The 23,752-nt window shown below is 42.4% G+C and overlaps 1 protein-coding gene across 2 annotated transcripts in view; it reads left to right on the top strand.

Moving 5' to 3' along the window:
* Positions 1–23,752, top strand: part of SLC1A7 (solute carrier family 1 member 7) — an 85,059-nt gene that overhangs the window by 25,183 nt on the left and 36,124 nt on the right. For both annotated transcript variants that reach the window (XM_044673519.1, XM_044673520.1), the window contains exon 3: positions 20,098–20,313. In XM_044673519.1, the coding sequence (XP_044529454.1) occupies positions 20,098–20,313 (216 nt within the window). The remainder of the gene's footprint in view (positions 1–20,097; positions 20,314–23,752) is intronic.

Raw genomic sequence — 23,752 nt, forward strand, 5'->3', positions numbered from 1 at the left:
TCTTTCTTTCTTTCTTTCTTTCTTTCTTTCTTTCTTTCTTTCTTTCTTTCTTTCTTTCTTTCTTTCTTTCTTTCTTTCTTTCTTTCTTTCTCTTTCTTCCTCTATCCACCAAGCCCCTCTGAATTTTCAGGAACTGATTAGAGAGATTCTTGGCAACTCTAGCTTGAAATAGCTCCACTGAAGAAAAATTATAACTTTTGTTTTCCACTATATTTTGTTTATAAGTCATATCAGTTCTTTAAATAAACTTTTTATTTGTTCATTTGATTTTTCTGTACTAGCAGAATCTGCTATATTCCTGAATAAAGTATGAAGAGTATAGCTGCTGCATTCAGCATGCATTTTTCATCCCTAAAATCTTAGTGCCTCATAGTTCATCTAAAGCACCCATTTTACATATGAGGAAATGAAATTCAGAGAGATTAAGCAACTTGACCACAGTCACACAAGTAGTTAACCCAAGTTGACAGGTTCCAGATCTAGCATTCTTCCCTCTAAGATTATCATCAGTTTCTCCTGCCTATATTTTGTTTGGACATAATAATTTACATGCCGTCTCCTCCATTGGCCTGAGTTTCTTGAGAGCAAGGATTTCTTTTTTCTTCATTGTATCCATAATACTTAGCAAAGCATTTGGCATTGAATTTGAACTTAGGTAATGAAGGCAAGTAATGACATATTTCCATGTTTGTCATATTGTGAAACAAGATACATATTGCTTACACTAGAGAAAAATCCATGGCGGAAATAAAGTGGAAAGGGGTTAAGATGGCGGCTGAGTAAAAGGAAATAAAGTGAAAAAGGGTATGTTTCAATCTGCAATCAGACTGTCTGTTCCTTCTATGGTGATAGATATCCTTTTTCATCATGAGTTCCCTGAAGTGACCTGGATCCTTGCATTGCTGATAATAGTTAAGTTGTTGACAATTCATCGTCATATTTTATTGCCGTTACTGTGTACCACATTCTCTTGGTTCTGCTCACTTTGCTTTGCATCACTTCATATGTCTCTCCATGTTTGTTTGTTTTGTTGTTGTCATTCTGTTTGTCATTTCTTGTGACTCAGTAGTATTCTGTTCCAAGCATATACCACAACTTCTTCAGCCATTCCCCGATGGATGGACATCTCTTCGCTTTCTAGTTCTTTGCTACCACAAAAAAGGGATGCTATAAATATTTTTGGGCAGATTAGTTCCTTTCCCCTATCTTTAACCTCTTTTGGACACACTAGTAGTGGTATTGCTGGGCCAAAGGGTATGCATAGTTTTTTGGCCCTTTAGGTATGGTTTGGGTAGAGTGAAGATGATGAAATAGCAGCATGGAAAGCTGCAACTGCTCTGAGAATTCTCTCAAAACAACTTTTGGGCATGGTTCCAGATTGCTCTCCAGAATCATTGTATCAGTTCATAGCTCCACCAACAGTGTATTAATGTCCAATTTTTCCACATTTCCTCTAACACTTATTACTGTCCTTCTTTGTTATGTTAGCCAGTCTGGTAGGTATGAAGTGATACTTCAGTTGTTTTAATTTGCATTTCTCTAATCAATTGTGACACGGAGCATTTTTCATATAACTAAAGATAGTTTTAATTTTTTCATCTGAGAATTGTCTGTTCATATCATTTGACCATATTCCAATTTTCTTTATATATCATTTCCCTCTTTTTTCATGTTAGCCAATCTTATGGGTGTAAACTAGGACTTCAGAGTTGATTTCATTTGAATTTCTGATTATGAATGATTTGGAGCATTTTTTTCATGTTTGTTGCTAGCTTGGATTTTCTACTTTGAAAAATGACTGTTTCAGTCCGTTTATCAGTTGGAGAATGGCTGTTATTCTTATAAAGTTAAATCAATTCCTTATAAATCTTGGAAATAAGTCCTTTACCAGAGAGAAACTTGCTGCAAAGATTTTTCCCTTTAGTTATCAGTATTCCTTCTAATTTGGGGTGCATTGATTTTGTTTATGCAAAATTATATTTTATGTTACTAAGATTATCTGTTTTTCTCTTGTGTGATGATCCTTTGTAGCACTTGGTTGATTAACTCTTCCCCTATTTATAGCTCTGAGAGGTGATTTCTTCTTTGTTCTTCTAATTTATTTATTATTTCTGTCACCTTTTGTGTATGTCATGTACCATTTAGAAATCTTGATATATGGTATGAAGTGCTGGTCTATACCTAGTTTCTGCCAGAATACTTTTCTTCCCAGCAACTTTTATCCAGTTAGTCTTTATCTCAATAGCTGGGTTCATTGGATTTAGCGGCCACTAGGCTTTGGTGCTCATTTGCTTTTATATTGTGTATCTAATTTGTTCCACTGATTAAACTGAACTATAAACCAGGATCCATCTGAATAATGTCATTATGAAATAGGAGCAGAGTAGAGTTTTTGGAAATTCCTTCAATTCTGGAACCGATGGATTCACAGTCAGTGGTTTTAGCCTATGGCCTCTGTAGCTGTTCCAAGGTATCAGTAGGGACTCATTTCTCCCTTCTCAGTCCCAGCTCAGCTCGCCTTTCATTTTCTTCTTTCTCTTGTTGTCTCTGTGCCATGCATATTCCTTAAACTTTAATTAGGAAGTCCATGCAGGACTGGGAACAACATCTCCCCCATTATTGCTCATATAGTCCCTGATCTTTCTTTCCATCTTCCTTTTCACTTAACTTCTCAGCTGTGACTCAAGTCTTTCTTCAGATTCAGAGATCATGAGAGTCCAAATCACTCTCAGAGCAGAGAGAGAATGACTGTCACTCTGAACTACAAATCCCAGCATACTGGCCAGATTTGAACCCGTTACAAACTAATTTTAAGTACTTACCAAGTATCTACTACATACCAAGGACTGATATGATTTGAAGATATGCAAACAAAGATGAAATGCCTTCATGGAGTTCGCTATCTGGTGGGAGCTAAGTGGTATAATACAATGCTTGACTTAGAGTCAGGAAGATCTGAGTTCAAATTAAGCCTCAAATACTTACTAGCTGTGTGACCCTGGGTAAATCAATTAACCTCTCCAACGTCAATCAATCAATAAACATTTATGTTAGTTGTTCTGTTGTTTCTGACTCTTTGTGACCCTATTTTGGATTTTCTTGGCAGATACTGCAGTGGTTTGCCATTTACTTCTCTAGGTTATTTTATGGATGAAGAAACTGAGGCAAAAAGAGTTAAGCAACTTGCCCAGGGTGACAGCTAGTAAGTGTCTGAGGTCAGATTTGAACTCAGGTCTTCCTGACTCTAAGTCAGGTGCTCTAAGATTCCAAAAACTTGGGTTCTAGTCCCAGCTCAGTCACCAACGGGCTCTAATATTGCCAGATTTTATCTAGTCCTTCACTTCATGAGTTCCCGGTCTTCCAGAGGACCAAAGGCTAAATATACCAGTGGCTATCATTGAACTTTGAATATAGGAAGTGTTCAATATATGATTTTCATGACAACCCTGGGAGGTAGATGCTATTATTATCCCCATTTTATAGTCGAAGAAACTGAGGCAAACAGTAATTAAGTGACTTGCCTAAGGTCATACTACTCCAAAGTGTCTGAGGTGAGAACTGGAGTCCAGATCTCTTGATTTGGACTTTTCTTTTTCTACCGTTTAAGAAAATTATTCTTGAATTGAGTTGAGCTGAACTAATTAGCAGAGTATAACGAGCAGGTCCCTGCAGGGCAGTTTTATCTTTCCAGTCCTGGGCCAAACCACAAGCAGATGAACCAGCCCTAGTTTCCTCTAAGGAGAGCAGAAGAGGCCTTTTGGGGAAGGGTAGGGAAGGGGTGCCTCACTTTCGAAGTCATCTTCTCTATAGAATTCTGTGTCTGCTTCTGCCTTCCTCCCTCTGCCTTATCCTAACATTCATCTTCATTGTGCCTCTGGACTCCCTTCTGTTCTGTGTCTGACTGGTTGATAATAATAATAATAATAATAATAATAATAATAATAATAATAATAATAATAATAATAATAATAATAGCTAACATTTATAGAGCACTTTAAGGTCTACAAAATGCTTTGTATCTATTATCTCATTTGAGCTTGACAACAACCCTGTGAATTTGGTATTATTAGAATCCCCATTTTACAGGTGAGGAGACTGAGCCTGAGAGAGATTAAGCAACATTCCCAGAGTCCACTCAGATAGTAAATATCTGAGGCAGAATTTGAACTCAATTTTTCTTGACACCAAGTTTAATATGCTAGCTGGGGGCAGTGAAGTGGCTCAGCAGATAGAGAGCCAAGCCTAGATGGGAGGTCCTGGGTTCAAGTGTAGCTTCAGATACTTTCTAGCTGTATGACCCTGGACGAGTCACTTAACCCTGATTGCCTAGCCCTTACTGCTCTTCTACCTTAGAACCAATACCTAGTATTGATTCTAAGTTGGAAGCTAGGGTTTTTTTAAAGGAATTCCCATTTTACAGGTAAGGAAACTGAGTCTGAGAGAAATTAAGCGACCTTCTCAGAGTCCACTCAGAGAGTGAGGCAGAATTTGAACTCGGGTCTTCCTGGCACCAAGTTTAACACACTAGTTTCTGTCCTATCTAGTTGCCTTAAAGAATGAGGAGAGCTTCTCTCTGCTTCCTGCCTGACAGTGTTCTAGCTCAGCCAAATCCTTTCTTTTGACAGGTGAAGTCGAGGCCCAGTAAGAGAGGTAGGGAGCTTGCCTGGGATCCCAGGCGGGCTTTGAACCCAAGCCTCCTCTGCCCCCCTCCCCCAGTCTGGCTCATGCTGATTCTCTGTTTTGGGATGCGTTGGCTGCCCACACGTGGAGCCTGCTTCCATCAGTCATGTCTGGGAAGTGGCGGAGCTGCAGCAAACAGCTCCATCTCCTTAGGGCGCCGGGCTGGGGGTGGGGGTGGGGGAACCATCTGGGAGCCATCAAGAGCCGATGCTAGCGTGGCATGTATGTGTTAGCCTCCTGGGCCGCCAGGCAAACCCCAAGCTGTCGCCTCCTCAGGGGAAAGAAATAGGTCATGATGTCTCCTGGGTGAGCCAAGGCATCCAAGGCGGGCTGCTGTCGATGAACTCGATCTCCCCTACTCAACCCTCAACTCCTGGCTGGCTCTCCTACCCCAACAGCCTGGGGCCTGGATCTAGGGAAGCCCCATTGGCCTCACCAGCGGGGGCTCAAGGATGCCTCAGTTTCTTCTTCTGTAAAATGGGATGCACCATCTTTGTGCTCCCTGCCTCAGAGGCTGTGGTCAGAAAATGGTGAATGAACTGAATGAGTGAACTCCAAAGTCCTGGAAAAATGGGAGTTGGCTCTTTTCCCCTCTCCCCTCTCGAAGAACAGGAGCCGAAAGGTTCACCCAGGCCAACCTCTTACGGGACAGAGAGAGAAGGGAAGGGACCTGCCTTAGGTCCCACAGTGGGTTCAAGGAAACAGCATTCAAAGCTGGAGGATGGAATCAGGCACTAGAGGAGAAGACCTGAGGCGAGAGGAAGAGAAGGGGATAAGCCAGGAGTTGCTCAGATCCATATAAGCCCAGATCTGGTTCCCAACCTCTTTTTCCAAAGAATTTCTACTCCACTAACTCCCCTTGGTGTAGAGGCAGCCCTGTGTGGTTGATGACTATTGCAGGGGACCCCATACTCTGATCGGACCGACCAAGGGGGAAAAGCTTTAGACCTGAATCCAGTGCAGGGCTGTCATTGTCAATGTCTTGTCATTGGAAGCCCAGACTCTGTGGGTGATGGGAAGGACGGTCCTCACCACCGTGGCTGCTGAGGGAGAAGGCCGTTGGCTAGAGGTTCAGCTGAACAACTTGCAAAGACCATCCAGTAAGTCCCAGGTGGTCTTGGTCTACACAGGCAGAGAAACGTCCACTGGTGGAGGGACATTACCTTGGTTCTTAAAGTGTGGCGGTATTCTTGTCAGAGCCAGAACTCGGCCATTCCCACTCTGGGAGTCTGTGTGATAGGGACATCCCTTGTGGCCCACTCACTGGATGTGACCCATGGAACAAAGTCAGTTGTAGGAGCTGGAGCGAGGAGGTGGCTGTTCCCCTTCAGAGAGAGTAGGATTGGGGGGAAGAAGATGGCCCCAGGAGAAGAGTGCCACAGCCATAGGACCACAAGAAAGGACATTCCTTGAGAGTAGGGATGGCCTCATTCTTTATCTTGTATCCCCAGCTCCTAGCACAGTGCCTAGCACATAGTAGGAACTTAATAAATAATTGTCGATCGATCGATCATTGGCTAGCTCTTCAAAATGGCAGCTGGATGTAGTTGTATAATACATGGCCAGGGCACCCCAAGGACATGTATTCCTATACTGCCCCATCAGATGTTAGTGTCCTGAGGCAAAGTCCCTTTGGCCCCATGCTGGTTTTGCCTCAACTCCCTGGACTGCACAGGCGGTGATTTCTCTCTTCTTCCTCCTCATTATCAGCATGTCTCCTCACTCCCTACCCCCACTACAGTTGATCCCATTTCGCCAGGCCTTCTCCCTCTTGCCCAAGCAATCAGCGGATGGAAAGTAGGCTGTTTCTGGGAGGGCAGCCCTACTTAGCCATCACTTCTTGTCCAGTGGGATTAATGCCCCTCTAATCCCTGTAATCCCCTGGACAACTTGAGCCATAATCCCTCTGTTTCAAAGCAATATCCAGATGGCTTCTGGGGGAGAGCCGAGATCCCAGAGGAGGTCCGCTTCCTGGCCTCTCTTCTGTTCAGCAGCATCTCCCCACCCCTAACCTGAGCTGGGGAGCAGCAGCTCATCCTGGGGAGGGAGGCAAGGGCCCATGACCAGAGGGCTACAGAGAGTCTCTCTTCCGTCCACACCCCAGCCTGCCTCTGATACCCTTACCCAGAAAACCAGAAGAGCAGGGAAGCAAACTGACCACATCGACTCTCATTCAATCCATCGACAAACACTTATTAAGCATCTGCTTGTGTGCCAGGCATAGGGTTACGCCCTGGCGATGCTCACATTCTAATGGGGGAGACAACATGTGTGGATAAGGTGTAGTTTAGAAAAAGTCTTGAACCCTTTGACTCCATCTCCCAGAATTCTTTCCCTGCCCCACAATTCCTTTTCCCTTTTTGTTTACGTGCATTTTTATGTTATTGTTTATATAGTTCTGGAAAACTCCCCCAGCTCTCTCTTCCACGTGCGTGGCTTGGATGAGCTCCCTCTTGACTCTAACCTTTTAGTTTCCCTTTAGTTTCAAGTTAACTTTAATAAGCCTTATTAAATATAATATTTGGAGATGTTGTATATTAATTCTAATTCTCACAATAATGGCGTCCCTACAAGACACCTACTGAGTGGATAGAAAGTCATCTGGAAAGGGAGGGCAATAGCAAAGTCCTCCTGGAGAAGGAGGGATTGGAGCCGAGTCTGGAAGGGAACCAGAAAGCCATGGATGGAGATGGAGATGACGAGGAACAACATTCCAGGTATGGGGGACAGTCAGTAGAGGGGAATAGAAGGCTATCATTAGACTGGAAAAGTAGGAAGAGGCCAGCTTAAGGAGGGCTTCGAATAGCAATAATAACTCCCGTTTCCCTGGTGTTCTGAGTTTTGCCGTATGCTCTTGCCTACACCAGCCCTGAAAGGTTGAGAGTCTGTGGTGCCATGTATAGAGTGCTAGAAACACCGACCAGCAATCTAGCATTTCCTTTAGATGGTACAGTGGAGCCATGAAGATCTGAGTTCAAATCTACCTCAGACACATTGTTTGTATGACCCTGGACAAGTCCTTTTGACCCTGCCTGCCTCAGTCTCCCCATCCGTAAAGAAGAGAGTTAGATCCCATGGCCTCTCTATTTTATTCTGGCTCTGAATCTAAGATCCTTTGATCCCTCTCTGAACTTGTTTCCTCACCTGTGTGTTGGGAATATCAACATGAGCAACCACTGCCTCCCAGGGAGATGGTGAGACTTGAGTTCTCCTGGATCAGATCCCAGGAAGGGGGGAAGCCTTTCCTTTGGGACATCCTCTGTTCCCAGGCCTCCTCCAGTGCTGGCATCATTTGCTCTGCTCTAGGCCCTGAAGTCCTTTTCAGCTTGGATACTCTGTGGTTCCGTTATTTTGAGAGGGATTTCTCTTCCCAGCCTGAATTCATCTCCATCGTCTGCTCTGGGAATAATCGCATTAGAGATGATGATATGATGAATGAATGGTCCTAGCCAGCCACCTCCCCAGTCCAGGCAGAAGCAAGGCAATCTGATGGTCATTAGCCTCTGCACGGCTTAGCTTACAAGACCCTCCCCGGGCTGGAAGGCTAAAACCCATTCGGACAGAGCATGGAGTTGCCCGCACGACTAGACAGAGGGCAGCCACATCTGCCAAGGCTCAGAGACAGCAGAACTGGGGGAGCTGACTCCAGAGGGAGGATAAGTTATGCCAGCATACTTTCTCCAACCATCTGGCCGCCAGCAAGCTTGGTCTGAGTATCTTCAGTATTATGGGCAGACCCTTTAGTGATGAGTTGGACAGCTCAGAAATAGAGCACTACGGATTCTCCAAGCTGGCAGGGACCTCAGAGACCTCTAGTCCACTTTCCATAAGAACAGAACATGACCCCAAAGGGGCATTTGTTCTCTTCTTAAAGAACTTCCTGTGATGGAGAACTCACTACCTTCCAAGGCAATTCAGTCTACTTTGGAATAGCTCAAATGGTTAGGAAGTTTTCCCTAATTTACACTAAAACTACATTTACCTCTTTACAACTCTCATTCACTGCTCCCAGTACTGCCCTCTAGGGCCCTCCTTCTCTCTCAGCCCCCAGTCTTCTCCAGGCTGGACATCCCTAGTTACTTCAAGCAATCCTCATAGAGTTTGAACCCAAGGACCACCATTTTATCAAGATGTCTTTCTCAAGAAGATGGAGAGAATTGAACATGATATTCCAGATGGGGAGTAGGGAGAGGGAGTGGAGGAGGTATCATGTCTCTCAGTGTGTACTTCTCTCTCTTTTATTTTATTTTATTTTATTTTATTTTATTTTATTTTATTTTTAAAACCCTTACTTTCCATCCTGGAATCATTGGTTCCAAGACAGAAGAGTGGTAAGGGCTAGGCAATGGGGGTTAAGTGACTTGCCCAGGGTCACACAGCTAGGAAGTGTCTGAGGCCAGCTTTGAACCCAGGACCTCCCGTCTCTAGGCCTGGCTCTCAATCCACTGAGCTACCCAGCTGCCCCCACTTCTCTCTCTTTTAAAAATTTTATTGCATGTTTATTTATTTTGTTAAATATGTCCCAATTACATTTTTCTTTTTTTTTCTTCAGTAATGTTTCATGTTTTCCCACTTAAACGTAAAAACATTTTTTGGCATTTGTTTTCTAACATTTTGAGTTCCCTCCCTCTTCATACTCTTACCCACCTCCCTGAGACAGTAAGTAATTTGCTATTGGTTATCCATGTGCTATCAGACAGAACATATTTCCATATCCATCATGTTGTGGAAGAAGACACACACATACACATGAAGAAAATAAAAGGCTTTGATTTTCACTCAGATTCCACTAGTTCTCTCTCTGGAGGTGGATAGATTTTTTCCATCATAAACCCTTTGGGATTGTCTTGCATCATTGTTTTGCTGAAAACAGCTGTCATTCACATTGTTCATGGTACATTGTTGCTGTTACTGTATGTAATGTTCTCCTGGTTCTGATCACTTCACTCTGTATCAGGTCATGTAGGTCTTCCCAGGATTTTCTGAAATCCTCCTCATTTCTTATAGCTCAATAGTATTCCATTACAGTCATATACCACAACTTGTTCAGACATTCTCCAATTGATGAGCATCCCCCTCAGTTTCCAATTCTTTACCACCACTAAGAGGGCTGATGTAAATATCTTTGTACAAATATTTATCTCCTCACCTTTTTTTATCTCTGAGGGATACAGACCTACTAGTGGTATTGTTGGATCAAAGGATACAAACAGATTTTTAGCCCTTTGGGCATAGTTCCAAATTGTTCTCCAGAATGGTTGCATCAATTCACAACTCCACCACAGTGCTTGTGTCCCAAATTTCCGCATCCCCTCCAACATCTGTCATTTTCCTTTTCTGTCATATTGCCAGTCTGTTGGTGGGAGGTAGTAATCCAGAACTGCTTTAATCTGCATTTCTCTAATCAATAGTGATTTGCAGCATTTTTTCTTATGACTAGATAGCTTTGATTTTTTTCTGAAAACTGTTCACATTCTTTGACTATTTATTAATTGGAGAATGTCTTGTATTTTTATAGATTTGCCTCAGTTCTCTATATAGTTGAGAAATGAAGGCTCTTTCAGAGATGCTTGCTATAAGAATATTTCCCTAGTTTGTTTGTTTTCCTTCTAATCTCAGTTGCATTGGTTTTGTTTGTGGAAAATCTTTTTAATTTAATGTAGTCAAAATTATCCATTTTTATATCTTATAATGCTCTTTGTCTTTTGTTTAGTCATAAATTCTTCCCTTATCCATATGATTATGGTAGCCCCCTTTATGTCCAAGTCTTGTACCTATTTTGACCTTCTCTTGGCATATGGCGCAAGATGTTGGGTCTAGGCCTAGTTTCTGCCATACTGTTTTCCAGTTTCCTAAGCAGTTTTTGTCAGGTAACTCTTACCCCAGAAACCTGGCTTTTGTCAGGTAACTCTTTTTGTCAGGTAACTCTTACCCCAGAAACACTGGATTACTATGGCCATTTTCTACTGTGTATTGTGTACTTGATCTATTCTAGTGGCCTACTGCTCCATTTCTTAGTCAACACCAGATTGTTTTAATGATTACCATTTTATAGTATAATTTAAGATCTGGTAGGCTACCTTCCTTTATAATTTTTTTCATTAATTCCCTTGTTATTCTTGATTATTTGTTCTTCTGGATGAATTTTGTTATTATTCTTCTAGCTCTATGAAATAACTTTTGGGCAGTTTGATTGATATTGCACTAAATAGGTAGATTGGTTTAGGTAAGATTGTCATTTTAATTATGTTGGCTCAGCCCACTCATGAACAGTTGTTTAGATCTGACTTAACTTGTGTGAAAAATGTTTTGTAATTGTTTTCATATGTCTCCTGGAGTTGTCTTGGCAGGTAGATCCTGAGGTAATTTATATTGTCTTCAGTTATTTTGAGTGGAATTTCTCATTCTGTCTCTTGCTGCTGGATTTGATTTGTAATATAAAGAAATGCTGATGATTTATGTGGGTTTAATTGACATCCTTCAACTTTACTAAAGTTGCTAATTATTTCGATTAATTTTTCAGTTGATCCTCTTGGATTCTTTAAGCATAAACCATCATGTCTGCAGAGTAATAGTTTTGTTTTGTTTTTTAAACCCTTACCTTCCTTCTTGGAGTCAATACTGTGTATTAACTCCAAGGCACAAGAGTGGTAAGGGCTAGGCAAAGGGGGTTAAGAGACTTGCCCAGGATCACACAGCTGGGAAGTGTCTGAGGCCAGATTTGAACCTTGGACCTCCCATCTCTAGGCCTGGCTCTCAGTCCACTGAGCTACCCAGCTGCCTCCCGGAGTAATAGTTTTGTTAACTCATTAACTATTCTAATTTCTTCAATTTATTTTTCTCCTCTTATTACTATAGCCTAGTATTTCTAGTACAATATTGAATAATAGTGGTGATAATGAGCATCCCTCCTTCATCCCTGATCTTATTAGGAAAATTTCTATTACATATAATGCTTGCTGATGGTTTTAGATGGATACATCTTATCATTTAAGGAAAGCCCGATTTATTCCTATGTTCTCTAGCATTTTTGGTAGGACTAAATATTGTAGTTTATCAAAAGCTCTTTCTGCCTCTATTGAGATAATATGATTTCTGTTAGTTTTTTTATTGATATGATCAATTATGCCAATAATTTTTCCGACATTGAAGCAGCCCTGCATTCCTGGTATAAAATCCCACCAGGTCATAGTGAATGATCCTTGTGATATATTGTTGTACTTGCCAGTATTTTACTTAACATTTTTTACAACAATATTCATTAGGAAATATGGAAATAGGTCTTGCTCAATGACACATGTAAAACCAGTGGAATTGCTTGTTGACTATGGGAGAGGGGTGAGAGGAGGGGAGGGAAAGAACATGAATCATGGAACCATGGAAAAATATTCTAAATTGATTAGTTAAATAAAAATGTTTAAATCACCCCAAAAAAATTAATAAATAAATAAAATAAAGATTTCCAGAAAAAAATATTCATTAGGGAAATTGTTCTATAGTTTTCTTTATTTTTGTTCTTCCTGGTTTGGGTATCAGAGCCATATTTGTGTCATAAGAAGAATTTGGTAGAACTCTTTTTTTTTTGGGTCTATTTTCCCAAATAGTTTAAATAATACTTAATATAGGATATTAATTTTTCTCTAAATGTTTGGTAGAATTCCCTCGTGAATCCATCTGGCCCTGAGGATTTTTTCTTATGGAGTTTATTGATGGTTTTTTCAATTTTTCTTTCTGAGTTGGGATTATTTAAGTGTTCTATTTTCTGTTTTGTTAATCTAGACAATTTATATTTTTTATAAACAGACATTCATTTTGTTTAGATTGTCAGATTTATTGGCAGATAATTGGGCAAAAGAGCTCCCAATAATTGCTTTAATTTCTTCTTCATTGGTGGCAAATCCACCCTTTTCATTTTTGATACTAATGATTTGGTTTTCTTCTTTTTTTAATCAAATTAACCAATGGTTTATCTGTTTTATAGTTTGTTTGTTTGTTTTTCCATAAAACCAGCTCTTTGTCTTATTTGTTAGTTAAACAGGTTAGAACTCTGGGCTAAATCTGCAATGCAGGAAATAAAATGGGTACAAATGTAAAAGCCTTATGCTTGAGTTTAAAAAATTGACTTCAAGGGGGCAGCTGGGTAGCTCAGTGGAGTGAGAGTCAGGCCTAGAGACAGGAGGTCCTAGGTTCAAATCCGGCCTCAGCCACTTCCCAGCTGTATGACCCTGGGCAAGTCACTTGACCCCCATTGCCCACCCTTACCAATCTTCCACCTATGAGACAATACACTGAAGTACAAGGGTTTAAAAAAAATTGACTTCAAAAGTACAAGATAAGATGAAAAAGGTCTAAGGATCCTTGTGATGACAAGGACACAAAGCTGAAGAAGAAGAAGCTAGCATCCATCACATATCTATAGGGCCTGGCCTTCACAAGGAAATCACCTCTGAAATATTTGGAATATTCTGCCTTCACTCAGCAAAGACTCAAAAATGTCCTCGATGAGGCCATCTGGGTCCTCTTTTGCCCCCAGCCCACCCAACAGCAAAAATACTCCTTCAGCCTACTATGGGGAGTCGTATTTGCTCCTTGGTGCCCATTCGTTCCTCCCAGATTCTTCTATTTTGAGATCAGAGGCCTTTTTGGTCAGCTAGATGACCTTCTCCAACTGGTATCCCTAAGCAAATGGATGATCACTTGGTCATTGATCTCTTGCCTTCCAAAGACATTTCTGGGGCAAGAGCATGTGAGTTCGTGCAAAGCTATTCTCCATTCTCTTCTTGGAGGGCTTCTGAAGGAGTCCAAGAGAGGACTGAAAAAGTGAGGGTTCCAGTGGACAGCAGCCTTCACTTGAAGTCCACAGTGTGACATAGTAGTCAAAAAAAGATCACATTAGCACAGAGTCTCAGACTAAGGAGATGATGCCTTTCTGCCCTGGTTAGACAAATCTAGAATAATTCTGTCCACCACATTTTAGGAAGGATAATAGTAAACCGGAGAGCACTCAGAGGAAGGCAACTTCACACACAGAAAGCACTTAGATATTGGTTGAAGCTTGAAAGTCTTTTGAAAGTTTTTTAAACCATATTTTCAGGCATTTATTATCATAATCCTATTAATGGGCAATTATTTTGTCTCCCTTCCTCTCCTCCCTCCACCTCCTCATTGAAAAAGAAAAATTAAGTATTTATGACAAATATGCCTGTCAAACAAAACAAATTCCCACATTGCTTATGTCCCAAAATGTATCTCGGGTTGCATCCCGGGTCTCTCACCTCTCTGTCAGGAGTCGGGTAGCAGCCTTCCTTGTGCTCTGGAATTGGGGTTGGTCTTTGCTCTCATCAGAGTTCTTAAGCCTTTCAAAGTTATTTGTATTTACCATTTCGCTGTCCTTGAACAAATTGTTCTCCTCACTTCTACTCGCTTCCCTCTGCATCGGTTCTTACAAGTCTTCCCAGGTTTTTATGAAACCGTTTCTTATAGCCCTGTAGTATTCCAGCACATTCATGAGCCACGACTAGGTCAGCCATTCCCCAATGGATGGGCACCCCTTTAGGGTCTCATTCTTTGCTACCATAAAAAGAGTTTCTCTAATAGTTTTGATTCTTTTCTTCTTTGATAGGTAGAGCAAGAAAGACCCAAGAAGTCAGCTAGTCCAACATCCCCATTTTACAGATGAGGAAACTGAGGCATGGAGAAATTAAGTGATTGGTCCAAAGATATCTAGATAGTAAATAACAGAACTGGGATTCAAACCCAAATCATCTGACTCCAAATTCAGTGATTTTTTTTCTCATTGTTCCACACTGAGGACGTAGGAGTCTGCCCTCTCATGCAATGACCAGCCTCAGTTTCCTCATTTGAAAAATAATGGTATTTGGATCAGATGAGCTCAAAGGTCCCTTCTAGTTAGGAATAGACAACCTTCTTTTTTTTTTTAATTTTTTTAAACCCTTAACTTCTGTGTATTGGCTCCTAGGTGGAAGAGTAGTAAGGGTGGGCAATGGGGGTCAAGTGACTCGCCCAGGGTCACACAGCTTGGAAGTGTCTGAGGCCAGATTTGAACCTAGGACCTCTCATCTCTAGGCCTGACTCTCAATCCACTGAGCTACCCAGCTGCCCCAACAACCTTCTTTGACTGTGAGGTCCAGGCAGGAAAGGACTGTATTTTTCTGTCATTCTTATACCTCTTTCCTACCACTGAGTCCAGCCACCAGCCCAGAAAAGGTCTTCAGACTTTCCCACTGAATCCAGAAGGAGGCCAATAAGGAGGAGAGATGAGTTATTATCAAACAGGGTTTAAAAGCCAACCAAAGCTGGCCTTCTCTCTCAGGGAGGACTTCTCCTTTGTTGAGTCTGAGGTGGGTGGGTAGGTAGGACATCTCTTTGGTTCAGCAAAAATGCAAATGATGCCCTCCAAGTCCAACCCTCCTCCCCTAAATTAATTAAGCTAGCTGGTAGCTGGGACTCCAAGCCAGCTGTAACTTTTCTTTTTTAGTCCCCCCCCAAATCTACCATAAAGACTAAAGATTAAATGGGAGAGGGGCAATGCAGGGCATTGGAGAGAATGTTCGAATTCCATATTCAGGAATTTGTTTTGTGACCTGGATCAAGTCACTCCTCTCTGAAGCTTATTCTTCCCATCCTTAAAAGATGGTGGTTGGACTAGGTGACCTCAAAGGTCCATTCCAGCTCAGACACTCTATGATTTCCTTCCCATTGGGTTGTTTCTACACTCTGATCTGCACTGTGCCAGCCACACTGAGTCCAAAGCCAGGCATCCAGAGACTTACTTCTCCACCCTCCACCCCCACCTCCAGAAAAAGACAGAGCTCATTTTCCTAGAGGCTTTTGGGAAAAAGAGGTGACTTCCCTGGGGAGCATCTCTCAGGGATAGCCCAGGTATCCTAATGGCTCTGAAGACAGAGAAAACCTATGCTGGCCACAGGGTGGCACCCCTAACCAACAACAATAATGGTGTGGGGTGAGGCTAAAGGGACCACAGACCACAGAAGCTTGGAGTTAGAAGAGGCCTTGGCAATTACAGGATCTTTGATATAGAGTTGGAAGGAATCACCTGGGCCCATCCTTTCATTTGACAGAGGAGGAAGCTGAGGGGAAGGGACTTACCCAGGGTCACATAACTAGTGAATGTCAGAACTAAGACTATAACTCTTGCCTCTTGACTACAAAACCAATGTTGCTTCCAAAATATATGTTGGGAACCTTTTAGAGGTCCCAAGAGACAAGAGCTCAAAATCTCGGTCCTGGATAAGACCACCAAGTCCAACCCTCGAGCCAGATGGAATCAGTCTATTCTCTCTTCCCTCTGATGGTCTTTAAGACATTTGAAGACAACAGTCATGACCTCCAGAGTATCTGAGTTAGAAAAGATCTTAGTGAGCATCTGCCTGCAGAGTTTAAGTGGCTATCCAAGCGCCCTTTGAAGATCTTAAATAATGAAGAACTTACTACCTTTCCAGGTAGACTATTCCACTTCAAGAGAGTGTTAGGAAAAGGTAGGTAGGATCATGAGGTCATGGAATCCCAGAGCTGGGAAGGACACCAGGGATCATTTAGTCTAGCTTGCTCATGTTACAGAGTGGTAAACTGAGGGTAAGAATAGGGGAGTGACTTGATTAAGAGCACAGAGTATTGACTCCAAGGGATGTGGCAAAATTGGGACATTAATGCATTGCTGGTGGAGTTGTGAACTGATCCAACCATTCTGGATGGCAATTTGGAACTATGCCCAAAGAGCAATAAAAGAATGCCTGCCCTTGATCCAGCCATACCTTTGCTGGGTTTGTACCCCAAAGAGATCATAGATAAACAGACTTGCACGAAAATATTTATAGCTGCGCTTTTTGTGGTGGCAAAAAACTGGAAAAGAGGGGTATGACCTTCAATTGGGGAATGGCTGAACAAACTATGGTATATGCTGGTGATGGAATACTATTGTGCTCAAAGGAGTAATAAACTGGAGAAATTCCATGCGAACTGGAAAGACCTCCAGAAATTGATGCAGAGTGAAAGGAGCAGAGCCAGAAGAACATTGTACACAGAGATGGATACACTGTGGTAAAATAGAATGTAATGGACTTCTGTACCAGCAGCAATGCAATGACCCAGGACAATTCTGAGAGATTTATGGAAAAGATGCTACCCACATTCAGAGGAAGAACTGCAGGAGAGGAAACACAGAAGAAAAGCAACTATTTGAACACATGGGTTGGGGTGGACATGATTGGGGACGTAGACTCAAAACTACCACACCAATGCAACGATCAACAATTTGGAAATAGGTCTTGATCAATGACAAATGTTAAAACCAGTGGAAATGCATATCAGCCATGGGAGTGGGGGGAGGTCGGGGGGAGAAGGGGAAAGTAAGAACATAAATCATATAACCATGTTAACTTTTCTAAAAAATAAATATTAATAAATGTTAAAAAAAAAAAAGTATTGACTCCAAGATGGAAGGTGAGGGTTTAAAAAAAAAAAAAGAATACTGCTGTGTGCTCGAGTGGTGTGCCAGGCAGCCTGAGCAGGAAATCACCCTTGTCCGGTCTCCCTTTTTCCCCTTTCCCAGTCTCATCTTTCTAGTTGCCTCGGGCGACCTCCTTCTGTCCTGCCTGCTTGAATGCTTTTGGGGTTGCTCCCTACTAAGCCTATATATTACCTTCAGCATCTGCCTTCTCTATTCCTGCTCTAAAGGCACCAAACAGTGCTAGAGAAATTTAGACTGGGCCTGATCCAACCTCAGCTCATTTCATAGAAAGCCCTCACTGCTTGGCAATCTCTTTACCCTTCTCTAATTGAATCTCTGTTGGCCCGTCTCCAAAAGCTGGTCCAAATGCTCTCTCCTCAAGCCCTCCATGCCCTTCCGTCCCAACACATCACCTCATTTACTGAGAAAATGAAAGCCATCTTTCGGGAGCTCCTTTATTGTCTCCTTTATTGTCTACCTCAACAACCATCGGCGTTCTGACCTCTTTCCCCTTCCTCTTCTCCAATCTTGGAGGTGGTGACCCTCCTCACTAAGGCAGACACTCTCCCTTGGGCTCTTGACTCCTTCAGGAACTTTCCCCCTCCATCACTGTCCTCCTCTCTGATTTTCAAACTCTCCCTGCTGCCTACAAACACATCTAAGTCCCCTCATCAAAAAGCTTCTCTTGATCCCATCATTCCCTCAAGCATCCTCCTATATTGTTCCTCCCTTTCCCAGCCAAATCCTTAGATATAATCTTCTATACCCATTGTCAGCACTTTCTCACTACTCTTATCTTTTTTTTTTAAACCCTTAACTTCTGTGTATTGGCTCATAGGTGGAAGAGTGGTAAGGGTGGGCAATGGAGGTCAAGTGACTTGCCCAGGGTCACACAGTCACTGCTCACTTCTTAACTTCCGAAGACCAAGGCTCTGGCCTTACCACTCTGCTCTCTGTAAGAGAAGCAGGATAGCCTAGAAGATGGACCTCTGGATCCAGAGTCAGGAAGATCTAATCTTGCCTCTATTCCTTATCAGTTGTATGACTCTAGACATATAACTTAACCTTTATGTGCCTCGGTTTCCTCATCCAAAAATTGGGTGGAGGGAGGTGGAGGCTTGCTGGCCTCTAGGCTACCTTCTTACACCTCTGATATCCTAAAGTTGCCAACGGTTTCTTTTTTTTAATTTTTTGATTATCACTATCATTTCCCAGCATAATCTTCCTTCCTTTCTCAGAGAGCCATCCCTTAGAATAAAGGGTTTTTTTCATGTAAATTGTTCAGCAAGGGATAGTTAGGTGGTTCAGTGGATTGTGTAGTAGGTCTAGAGTCAGGGATCTTGGGTTTAAATCTAGCTTCAGACACTTCCTAGCTGTGTGACCCTGGGCAAGTCACTTAACCCCCATTGCCTACTCTTCTGCCTTGGAACCAATACACAGTATTGATCCTAAAATGGAAGATAAGGGTTTAGAAGAAAAAAAAAAGTTCATCAAAACTAACTAAAGTCAAGCAAGCCCAGCATTATATGCAGTGTCCTCTACCCATGGTCCCTCTCTCTGCAAAGAAGGTAAGCAGGCAAATTTGTACCTCTCTTCTTTGGGGTACCAGCAACTTCTTAACCACTAAATGCAGGGTCTTCTCTTGGGTCTTGTCTTGTGGATCATCCCGCTTGCCACCCACCCACCCTTGCCTGGGCACTCTCTCCATCCTTTCCGTGCCTTTTTCCTAAGCCATCCCCTCTCAGTCCCTTTTGCTGTCTTGTGCCTTAAGGATGGCTATTCTGTCTGGGCCCTTTTCTCTCCTCATTCCACATCTTTACTGATTTCATCTGTTCCCAGGATTTCAAATATAATCACAGAATCTACTCTTTGGAAGGGGCTGGCGAGATCATCTAACCCAACCCATCTCCTCTTTACAACCTCCAATTATTGCTCCTTGGGGTGGAGCAGAACAAGTCACTGAGTCATGTCCTAGCTTTCCCAATACTTGCAGATAACCATCCCCCACGCCCAAGTCATCTCTTCTTTAGTTTCTCAATTTCTTCCATCGAGAAGCATTTATTAAATGCCTACTTTGTGTCAGACTTCATAAAATGCTTTCCGGCACTCTGGTATACATTCTGGTATTCCTCCTCAGAACACCCATAAATACCCTGAAAAGTTGAACAGTTGGCTCTTGACCTGCTAAGGACTGGTTCCAGCCTGCTGGTGTTTCTGTGTCTTTAAACTTCTAAATGTTAAATGTTCTATGCATGCTAGGTTCTAAGGTTCTATCTACCACAGCAAAGTTCTGGGATTCCGCTTGGTTCTAAGAGGCTCTTGTTCTAAAGTTCTTTGTTGTTCTAAGGCTCGATGATTTCTAGGTAGAGACAACCTCTCTAGCCTCCATATTTTGGCACGGGCTGGTCCCCATGCCCAGAATGCATTTCTTCTTCACTTCTGCTCCTGAGCTCCCCTTGTTTCCTTCAAAATGCAGCTCAACAGGGGCAGCTGGGTAACTCAGTGGATTGAGAGTCAGGCCTAGAGAAGGGAAGTCCTAGGTTCAAATCCGGCCTCAGACACTTCCCAGCTGTGTGACCCTGGGCAAGTCACTTGACCCCCATGGCCCACCCTTACCACTCTTCCACCTAGGAGCCAATACACAGAAGTTAAGGGTTTAAAAAAAATGCAGCTCAGCAGTCACCTTCTATTCTCCAAGAGGCCCTTCCCAGGACCTCCAGTCATCAGTTTCCACATATTAATATCGTATGTTCTTTTACGTGCACATTTGTTTTCCCCAACAGAATGTAAGTTCTTTATGAAAAGGAAGGGCTTCACTTTTGTCTTTGTATCCTCCATACCCAGTACACAGTCAATGCTCAATAGATGCTTGTGGATTGGCCGAGTGATGGGCGAAAAACTCTGATGTTTTGTCGTTTCTCTCCCAGCTTGATGTCAGGTCTTGCATCCTTGGACGCCAAGACCTCCAGCCGCTTGGGAATCCTCACCGTGGCCTACTACCTCTGGACCACCTTTGTCGCTGTGATTGTGGGCATCATCATGGTCTCCATCATCCACCCCGGTGGTGCAGCTCAAAAGGAAACCACTGCCCAGAGTGGGAAACCCATCATGAGCTCGGCCGATGCTCTGCTGGACCTCATCAGGTAATTTCATTTCTCCGTCTTCCTCTACCAGAGCCATTCTTAGTCTGGCTCCCAAGAGGGGGCTACTTTCTCACCGGCCACAGTTACCCAATAGGATTCTCTGCTCCTGGCTTAAAAGTGGGGGGAGAGGATGGAAGGGGGATCTTCTAAAGGAAAATAAGTCCCTTCTTAGTTATCTGAATCCCTGGAGAGGCACTGACATGGATAAGGAAAGAGTCAAGCAACCAGCAAATAATTCATGAGCCCTGAGCTTTGGAATCCAAACAGATTTTAGGGATTTTTCTGAGAGCCCCCGTATGAGTAAGACAGGATGCCTGCTCTGGAGGCATTTCCAGTGAACCAGGATCCAAGAGAACCAGCTGTGATATTCTTTTAAGGCTCAGAATACTGGGAGAAAGCAGGTGTAGAGGTGCAGGGAAGGCATGGCATCGCGGTAGCTATCTGCACTTATTCCTTCTGGATTATAGAATTGTCAAGATTATTTTCTCAATATCCAGGATTGTTGGTGGTGTGGTGGTGGGTGGTCTGGCCCCTGGATAGAGAACAAGCCTCAGAGCTAGGATGATCTGGGTTCTAGTTCTGCTTCAGACCATGGATAAACCATTTAACCTTAGTACCCCCAAGAAACTTTTTGAGGCCAGAAATTGACAAAAAGAATGCTAATTTTCAATGTAACCTCACTGCAAGTTCTTTATATTAATGAAATCTCAGGCCTGGTTAAAAAATGTACAAGACGCTTGGTATACAAAATAGTCCCTGCCTGCAAAGAGCTTCCTCTCCTCGTAAGAGTAGACTTCAAAAGGGAAAGCGAGGTGCAGCGAGGTGGATCAGTGGATAGAGAGCAGAGGGGGGGAGGTTCTGGGTTGAAATCTGGTCTCAGATACCTCCTAGCTGTGTGATCCTGGGCAAGTCACTTAATTCCAGTTGCCTAGATCTTAGCACTCTTCTACCTTGGAACCAATACTTAGTATCCATTCTAAGACAAAAGGAAAGGGTTCAAAGAAATTTTTTTTGAAAGGGAAAAGGAGATTCATACCTAGATCAGAGGCAGATGACGTCACATTGCTAGCCAGAGAGTTGGCAGTCTCAATATGCTGTGCCAATTCCCATGGATTGTGATGTCCAAGCCCTGACAGATATAACACTCTGGTGTAGAACTTTCTTTAAGGGGGAGGCTAGAGGTCATTAATTGAACTGCACAAATTCCCAAGGGCAATCCAACCTGCTTACTTCATCCTGTTCAATTCTGGGCCCGGAACCTTGTAAATCTGAAGTCTCTTTCCAAATATCCATACTGATAGACCAACCCTATGGGTTCTCCATCTAACTGTATAACACAGTCTAGACAACAGGCATTCTTCATCATCTTGGTTTTTCCCATGTGGATAGTTAAGCCAAACTCCTTTGAGAAATTATAGACCACATTTAGAGGCCCTGGAAGGTTCCTACACTTGATTCAATCAGCACAATGTCTTCCAGGCTCTGGAAGGCTTCATTCTCTAATAAGAAACCCTTTTCCCCTTGGACTTCGCCCTGGGTCTCTTCCCTGACAGTGCTGAGCACATTTGGCAGACTTCCATGTCCCTGATTTATAAGTCATTTGATATCCATAATCAGAGGGTCACTGAACTAAGTTATCTCTGTTATTATATCTTTTAAGGAATTTTGCATGATTTTGGCAGATAAAATGAATTAGAGCATCTGATTGGAGAAGAGCTGATCAAAGCAGGTGCTCTTTCTACTGAACAAAGAATAGCCATAATAACAAGCAGGATCTTTTTCTCTATACCTTCCGTTCAGTTGTAGGACTAGAACGATCTGGTTTGCTGTAGAATATTGCTGTAGAATATGCAGAAACTTGCCTTTTCCTAGCTCAAACCTTTATCACAAATTAGTTTATGTAATTAGTATATGTAAATCAGTGTGTGTAAGTTAGTCTTACAAAATTTGGTAGAGATAGGAAAGTTTGGACATATAGATTACAATTATTGATATTCCTTCAGTCAACTTTTGGGGAATAAGTTCTGATTTTTTTCCACACAACTTTACTATTTTGTGCTCTTTCAGCTACCTGAGAATTAATCCCTCATCACCCTCAAAGCTGTTCAATGATAGCTAACATTTATATAACACTTACTATATGCCAGGTACTATGTCAAGCTCTCCAATGGTTATCTCCTTTGATACTTACCACAACCCTGAGAACTAAGTACTGTTATGCCCATTTTATATATGAGAAGACTGAGGTATCCAGAGTATAAGTGACTTGCCTAGAGTCATACTGTTGTCAAGTGTCTGAAGCCAAGACTCGAACACAGGTCCTGCTGATTTCAGGCCCGACATTATCCATTGCACAGCCAGCTACCCTGTGCAGCCTCCATTATAGCTTTGACCTAGTTTCTTTTCCTATATTTGTTTTCTTTGGGCTATTTTCACTTCCTATTAGTGTTTAAGTGGGAAAAGCCATTGTTCTTAGTGGAGAAAAAAGTTCTTTAAATAACTCTCTGCAGACCTTTTCCATGTCTTATGTCTGTGTCTTTCTTCCAGGTTCATCCTGACATACCTTCAAGGTGATTTTGTTTGGTTGGGTCTCTCTCTAAACTAATTTTTCCCTCCTCTGCTTCTTGCTATTTGATGAAGTGATACTTTTTATTTATCTTCCTCAGTACTTCTCTGATTTAACAAACTAGATTTTAGTCTACATTTGTGTTTACCTTGACTGGCATCTCCCTGTACAGTCAGGAGATCAACCATTTGCTGGCAGAGGAGGTTATTAGGCTCTTTGGGTCTCCTTGCTGTGGCATTTGACTTACATCCATTAAACTTCTTTAGGAAAGGGTCACAATCAGTGTCAATGTCCATTCCTCTATCCATTTCCCATTTTTTAAACATTTGGAGTTCTTTTCATTAATAAGAACATATTTTGTTTCCATTTTTATTCTTTCCTCAATTAACTTAGTCTCTTGCCTCTAACAAGCTGGAGTGTATACACCAACAAATTTGGGGATATGATCTTTGGCTACATGGGGTCTAGAAAGAGGGAGCCGATTGACCCATTGTGGTACATCCTGGGGTACTGTGTCCTTTTTGGGGGCACCACAATTTAGGAAAGGCATGGATAAGCCAAAGAGCATCCAGGAGAAGTCAAGAAAAATAATGAAGGTCCTGGAAAAGGTGCTGTACAAGGATTAGTTGAAGGAACTGAAGATAGTCAGCTTGGAGAAGAGGACTCAGAGCTGATATGTTAACTATCCTCGTACAATAAAGGTCTCTCAAGTGGAGGAGGGTTCAGTCATGTTCCGCCTAGGTGGACTCGATGTCAAGGAAAACATTTTCACAATGAGAGCTGACCCACAGTAGGGACTGCCATGGAAAACATTAGGTTAATTTTCCCAACACTCCGGGGCACTGAGGGAGGCACAGAGTTTAGATAAGACAG

This window comes from Gracilinanus agilis, chromosome 4 (assembly GCF_016433145.1).
Source record: "Gracilinanus agilis isolate LMUSP501 chromosome 4, AgileGrace, whole genome shotgun sequence".
Lineage (NCBI taxonomy): Eukaryota > Metazoa > Chordata > Mammalia > Didelphimorphia > Didelphidae > Gracilinanus > Gracilinanus agilis.